A 7,500-nucleotide genomic window follows, 5' to 3' on the forward strand; every position below is an offset into this window, starting at 1 on the left:
AGGTAGGTCAGAGACGGCAGGTGTGTGTGGAAGTGTTGAGAAATCATTTTCATTTTGGTTCCCTTCCAGGTTTCTACTGGGGGGCGTGTTTTCGTCCTTGGTCTGCGAACACGGCGTCAAGCCCCCGCGCAAATGGCGCCGTTAAAGAATGTGACACGACAGTATTTAGAGTCGAGGCGGAGATCGAGACGAGTTATTATCCACACAAAGTCTCTCGTACAAGGGCACGATACCGAACAGCAAAATTCTAATGATGACAAACGGCGGCGGGACAAGCGTGCATCCGCGATGAGCACCGAGAGACGAGGAGAGCGGAGGGGGAGGACATGCGTGACACGGGGGAGGTGACAGAGTTTAGTTTCAGCACGTGACCTACAAACATCCCGAAGGAACGCAGCGGCACAGAGAGCATGGAAAAAAGAGACGAGTAAGAACGAGAAAAGAGTGAAAGAAGAGGAGAGAAGCAAAGGGCCAGAGAGGAAGCAGGAAGCAGTCGGAACGAACCGCCACAGATTCAGACGAGAAGACGAGCAGCGAAAGGCGAGAAAGAAGAAAGTGTTGGCAGAAGAAGGAGAAACAAAATGAATAAACAAGCCAAGAAAGAAGGAGGGAGGCAAAATAGAGACTATAACAGAGGAGGAGACTGAAGTAATGAGAAAATATGGCCACAAGCAGCAATAATGGGCTCACGAGCAGACGTTTGAACGTAGTGTCTGCTGACCTCACTGCGCCCGTGAGAGCTCGCCACATGCAGGAGTTACTATTTCAGTTACTGTCTGCAAGTGCGGCCGGATTGGCTCAGGATTTGAACCGACGGCCTCCTCTGGCTGACGACAGCACCTCTGGAAAGGCTTCATGCTCACAGGGATACCTGATACCTGCAGCTCTGACAGCAGCAGGTGTGTCACTGCTGTTTCTACCTGGAGACAGCAGCCGCCTCATTGTTCTGACACACAACACAAAACTATCCATAACACACTAACTACACAAGACAACACACTAACCACACAAGACAACACACTAATTACACACTCTAAACACGCTAAACGTCACAAAACTCTCACATCTCAAAACTCGCTCTCTCTTCCTAAACAACCAAACGTCACCATATCATTTTTCATTGGTCCACATGGTGCATTTTTCCACCAACATGAACGGGCTGATTTTGTTTGCTCATAAGCAGAGCGGTCTCGCTGCTGTCCTTAGAGAGGAAACGTGACGAAACATTGAGGAAAAACAGGCGTATGTCTTGTTTATCATGACTCTGGTTTTACTGGCTGATCAACGCAGTTTATAAACTGGTACATGTCACCTTGTTGCTTTGTCTTTAAGTGGTCATGTGATTGACCACGACTCCTTTATTCTTCCTCAGTCAAACAGCAGCACTCGTGTGATTGTTTTGCCCCCTGAGCTCCAGCTGTTGTGCCGGACAGTGACTGCCGTCCGCGGGAGCACAGCTGCTTAAAGCTGCAGCGTCCAGATTACTTACAGCTGCTTCCGTGCTGATATAAGATGCTGTAAGCTGAACACAGCTTCACCCGTCTGTTTGTTGAAAAATAACAACGCGACAGCATTTTCTTGTTGGTAACGGTAACGGCGTTGTAACGATAGGAATAGTAATTAGTTAGATTACTCGTTACTGAAAAAAGTAACGCCATTAGTAACGTTATTCCCATCACTGCAGGCGACACAAACAAGGATGGAAGGAGAACAGATGGAAGAGATAGAGGACAGAAAAGGAAATGAAACTGAGGAGAAGAAAGTAGGAAAAAGATCAGGCAACGGATCATCTTTAGGAAAGGAAACAAGAAAAACAGGAAAGGAAAGGAAAGGAAAGGAACAGTATTGAGTCACCAGCATAAATGTGGCTGGTGTGTCACGTACAGAGCAAAATAATGTCGAACGCTGAGCGATTCCTTTATCAGCCGTTATCAATAGTATCAAAGCCTGTGGACAAGAAAGCTGTGGAGGAGGAGGAGGTTAAAAATGGGTCACTAAGTGATGAAGATGAAGAATCAGACGATTATGAAAACCACTAAGAAGCATCTTCTTCATGGAAGGAATTGAAGGAAGATGAGGAGAATCCAACTAAGTGGCGAGCGATGAAGGTGAAGGCGAGGTGTGGAGCTCTTACCATGGTGGTGAGGATGTACTTGTAGAAGGCGGACGTCATCCCCAACTCGTTAGCCTGCAGAAGAGCAGAAGAAACGCTAAGCATCCTCCGTGGAAACAAGCCAGAGTTTATTTAAAAAGGAACCATCGCTCAAACTTAATAACAGCCTGGAAACCGTGGTTACCGTCTCCAGGACGCGTCAGTGATGAAAGACGTTTCAGGGAGATGATAACAACGGCAGCGTGCTCTCAGGTGAAAAGACATTTAAACTGGGCTGAATTTAGCTAAAAACACAAGAGCAAGCAGAAAACTGGAATATCTTTCAACGTTATGATGCGACACACGGGAGAACAGCAGATTCCCCACAGCAGGAGTCAGTGTGGACAGCCAACATACATATCTTTGTGAAGTTCACGGTGAAAACCTGGTAGCAGCAGACCCTTGGAGTACTTTTCTATGTTTGAATGTTTTCTGCTCGACCTGAGCAGAAACTCAAACTCAGTCACAGCTCAGCTGATCTCGGGCACGCTCACCTTCCACACGTACGGGACGTCGGCTCCGACAGGCAGCGGAGGATTTAACCTGGCATCCTCACACCGCAGAGCCTGCACGCCGCTTCACTTATTAATCCATTAACCTTCTGCACACTGTCAGCTTACATCTCCTTCAGCCTGAAGCAGCAGCCCAACTTGAAAAGTCCTGACTGAGTTTACTCAGTAATTTTGAATTTTAAACTTCCTGCACCCCCCAAGGTTACTGCTATGAGAGGGAAACTGCAACCTGCCAAACGCAGGTCGATTTAGCCCGTGGCTTAAAAGTCTGTCGACGCTCACAGCCAGTTTGGCACAAAACCAGCCCAGCGTGTCTGAAGGTCCTGTTCCACCCTGTAAACAGCAGAGAGGAAGAAGACGCTTCCAGAACAGGAACCGGGGCTGCACAGAAACAGACATTTAACAACACGTTCAAACACTGACACATGTTTTATTGTGCCACATGATACAGGTGTGCACTCTGCATTTGCATCGGACACGTCTGCACCAGTGTTGCCAACTCCTCAGTAAGGAAAATCGCTATTGGCTGTCCTAAAAGTCGCTAGAAGTCGCTAAATGACGTCATCACCTAATTTGCTTAATTGGTCATGCTAATGTAATTGTAACCTACACTGTTGGAGAGAGAAATAACATCGTGGAAGAAACATAAAGTGAGCAAAAAACGTCCTAAATGCAGTCTCCTGCCCTGATAGCAGCTGGCGGAGGACTATCCTCCGCCGTTGAGCGCTTTAGCACGGGTGAGGTGCCCACGGCAGCACTGCAGCTTGTTGAAAGTAAGAGCAACACGCCCTTTCACGTCAAAAAGACGTCATAAATAAGTCTCCAATAACACCAGAAAAAGTCGCCAGATTTGTCGCTAGTTTTTAGAAAAAAAGTCGCTAAGGGGTCTGAAAACTCGCTAAATATAGCGGCAAAGTCGCTAAGCTGGCAACACTGGTCTGCACATGTTTGGGACATTAGCTGCAGTCGGTGGGACCACGCCCCGCTAAAGCTAGCTGAAGTCAGAGAGGCGTGTGCAGATACGGCGCCGCGTGGCAGACAGATCTCAGTGTGACGGACACGCATCGTGTCTGACCTGCAGAACTTTTTCCACCTGACGTGTCCTGATCTGCTCTGTATGCACAAAGTGGGCGTGTCATGCTGTGATCGCGGTTTTAAAATGATTAGTGTTGTCGTGCTAGCAGAGGGTTTTCATATTTCCTGTATTTTAGGATTAAATCTCAGCTCCGTTCCTCTTCTCTCACGCTGTGCTCCTGAGCATCAATTAAACCCTAAAAACTCTGTTGTTCCTTATTCTTCTTATTTAACCTGCACTTCTGTACTCAGTGGTGATTTTGCACTGCAGCTCCCATTAAGCTGCCAAGTCTGTGAATTTATTGCTGACTTCACACGAGCCGATTTTGGAAACATGGTTTTTTAGCTTCTCTAAAGCCGGCTGAGATTATTCATTGCAGTTTCCTCTTACATGGATCAAATGTGCCATTTCAAACCTTCTGCTGCAGCTACGATGAACCGTACGGACGAACAGAGTCGTCGACTCCTTTTGACTGAAAGTAGAAAAGCATCAGACGTAAGAAGCTGCGCGAGCGCGCTGATGCAAACAGCTGACCTTCCTGAGGATGTGATACGAGATGGAGGCGTTGGCGTCAATGATGATGGTGGCCACTTTGTCATCACGTATCTCCTTCAGCAGGGGGGTGGGGTCCAGACTGTCGTCCAGCATCCGCACCGACAGCGTCTCCCTGGAGATGAGGAAGCGGCGGACCAGCTCCTCCAATCGCAGCAGACCTACGGGGCAGGAAACGAGCATGAGTCACACACGTGTCTGAGCGATGGCGGACTGCGGTTCCCAGTCAGAAACACTTGGCTGTGAAAGTTACGTCACGCAGCGGCAAAACTCTTCATCCAAAGTGCTTCTAAGTGCCTGAAAAAGAGGCGGGGTCTATAAACGATGCTCGCCTGAGTGTTTAGCTTGTTTGCTTGTAAAATTATTGCTCTGACTTGTAAAAAGAAAATTGATGAGACTTGGAGTCATTAGAGAGACAAATAACTGCCGCTGCTCTACAGACTTCCAGGCCTAAAAGGAAGCGATAAACAGAGCGGGATAAAGGCGATTATGTTGAAAGTCCATTAATTTTCTCCTCTGAGAATAACATGGACCCACGAGTGCTCACGGCTGAGGCAGGATTTACTTATTACCGCTTCTGATCAGTCGTTTCTGTGGTCACTTCTCTCCATTACACTCAGTGCTGGCGTTTGTGCATCGCTGCCACTGAGGCGGTATCCCACAGCAGGGCCAAACATGAGACGCGTTCACGTCGTGAAAAACATGCTGGATGCGAGCAGCGTCAATAATCACAGGACGGGAGAAAACAGACCGACCTCAGCAGAAGCAGTCGCGTTACAAACCGGCGAGAAGCCTGCTGTGTTTGCATCACCTGGGCTTCGACATTCAGAGGCGTCGGCCTCCGGCTCATTACCTCGTCTGTCCCTGACAGAAGCAGCGGGCGTGTCTCGACTAATCGCTGCCATAAAGCGTTTAACTGGCTGACAGCAGCGCTCAGGACCACAATACAGGCCGTTAACGGGCCGAGGCTACGACGAAAGACCGGGAGATGTTAGAGCGGAGAGCTGGGGCAGATCAGTCAGCTGGATCCAAGCTGAGGGAGACTGATGTGGGGAGGACGGAGGGGAAAAAGAACAAGGGAAAGGAAGAGAGGAGACTAGAGTCCTCAGGAGAGGAAAGGAAGAATGGAGGGAAGTGTGTGAGAGAAGAGGAATTAGGAAAGGAAAGGAAAGAGAGGAGTAGAGAAAACTCAGAAGAAGAAGAAACAACAGAAAAGAAATCAAAGCCATCGGCACCGAGGGCTCGACGCTGGTGGAAAATGGTGAAAACTGACTCCAGGAAATGTGAGCTGGGTTTGCAGGGGGACGAGGACGGACTCGTGAAACGTGTTGCTCAAAGAGAAGAGCAAGGACTGATCGTCCAAACAGAACCTCAACCCAAGGGAACGGGTGCCAACACGCAACCGGACAGGGATCGGGGAGCGTTCGTGGTTTAAGGTGAGATGATCTGTGAATGTGCATCACGTGCCAGCGTCTCATAATGTTCGAACCCGAGACACTGGAGCTCTAAAATCCATCATTTCCGCCCTAAGTGTGGACGGAGCTGCAGTGGGAATAACCACGACACTCACACTCTGCTTTGCCACAGATCAGGCTGGCTGTCGGGTAGCCGAAGGAGCGCAGGATGGAGCCGATGGCCAGGCTCAGGTCCTCGTTACTCGGGTAGAGGGTCACCGAGGCAAAGCGGAGGTACGGCAGCTTGGGCGTTTCCTCGGGGCCGATCTTCACGTGAGGGATCTGAGGGGCGAATGAGAAGCATGATGAGAGAAGGAAGTCTGCGCTGGGCTTTGCTTCGAAACATGGAGACCAGTTACTGAAAGTCAAAGAAACATTCACCGAGTTACTGCACTTTATACTGCACGACAGTTCTCAGACAATCGTCACATTAAACTCTGTTTTTGTACTTGGAGAGTATTTAAAGTATAAAAGTGGGAGGCAGAGCCTTCACCTAAGAGCAGGTGCTGCAACCTTCCTGCCTGTTCGGGTTAAATCCGACCGATTTACAAATTCAAAAGCTCATAAATATTGTGTTTGAGACCCAACTGCCTCGAGGCCTTACGACATCCTCCACACTATGCACTTGAACATGTGTTAACAGACCTCTCTGCACTGAATCATATCTGTTATTAACCTCTGTCTCTCTTCCACAGCATGTCTTTATCCTGTCTTCCTTCTCTCACTCCAACCAATCACAGCAGATGGCCCCGCCCCTCCCTGAGCCTGGTTCTGCCGGAGGTTTCTTCCTGTTAAAAGGGAGTTTTTCCTTCCCGCTGTCACCAAAGTGCTGCTCATAGGGGGTCATATGATTGTTGGGTTTTCTCTGTATTACTGTAGGGTTACTCTTTGAGGTGACTGTTGTGATTTCGCGCTTTATAAATAAAACTGAATTAAGCTTGAACTATTCTTCGACTTCTCCGTATTTCTACAATGGGAAATTTTATCATCACAGGCTGGATATTACTGCTGTCAGTTTTAGGAAGCTCGAATGAGGAAGTCCCAGTTTCATTTATAACGTAAAACTCCAGGAACTGCAGCTGCCAGCCAGTGTGAAGAGATCTCCATCATTACCGAGGAACAAGAGCTGGTTTATAACAGATGGAAAAAGGGGAAAGAAAAGATGTAATAAGAAGGATAAACAGAGAGGTGGGAAAGAAAAAGTCAATGTGGGGAAACGAGCTGCCTTACACTCATTCAAGCGTTTCACTTTCTCTGTCCTCTTCCTCCAAATCTGCATCACAGCAGCCGCAGGTCGACCTTTCACCTTTCTGTGAGCCAGCATTGTTTTAAGATTGAGACATTTAAAAAAGTGAGGAGCCCCTGAGTGAGAGGCCGAGTTGTTCCCAACTGTACAGGTTATACAGGAAGTTCAGATAACAGCAATGGAGCTTTAATCAGAGCCCGGCACTCGCTGATGATCCCGTCTTTGTTCACGCTCACAAAGAAAATGTGAGAAAGGAACAAAGCCTCAGATCATCAGCAATATCAGAAAAGCGTTTCATGCAGAAATCAGTTTCTGTTCGGCAGACATCGAAGGGTCACGGAGGGTCGTACAGCCGGGTGTCCGCAGGAAAAAGAAAGGAGGACACGTCACCGTGCTCGGTTAGGTGACGATGTGTCTAACTTCAGACAAGCTTCTCTGTTTCACTTCAGACCTCCCAGAGCAAAGGTGCTGTGACGGACAGTGTGAGTGTTTAAGATGAAAGATTCATG

The 7,500-nt window shown here is 48.2% G+C and overlaps 1 protein-coding gene across 1 annotated transcript in view; it reads right to left on the minus strand.

Annotated features, from left to right (window-relative positions):
- LOC147303113 (glutamate receptor ionotropic, kainate 5-like) overlaps nucleotides 1-7,500 on the minus strand; it is a 207,537-nt gene that overhangs the window by 49,173 nt on the left and 150,864 nt on the right. Inside the window, exons 6-8 of the mRNA XM_086279148.1 lie at nucleotides 5,862-6,027; nucleotides 4,274-4,452; nucleotides 2,135-2,188 (exon numbers count right to left, since the gene is read on the minus strand). Of these exons, the coding sequence (XP_086135274.1) occupies nucleotides 2,135-2,188; nucleotides 4,274-4,452; nucleotides 5,862-6,027 (399 nt within the window). The remainder of the gene's footprint in view (nucleotides 1-2,134; nucleotides 2,189-4,273; nucleotides 4,453-5,861; nucleotides 6,028-7,500) is intronic.

Source organism: Aulonocara sp. 'chitande type north' Nkhata Bay, linkage group LG22, assembly GCF_057382095.1.
Source record: "Aulonocara sp. 'chitande type north' Nkhata Bay isolate Kocher_YH1m ecotype deep benthic linkage group LG22, A_spYH_male_GT1.1, whole genome shotgun sequence".
Taxonomy (NCBI): Eukaryota; Metazoa; Chordata; class Actinopteri; order Cichliformes; family Cichlidae; genus Aulonocara; species Aulonocara sp. 'chitande type north' Nkhata Bay.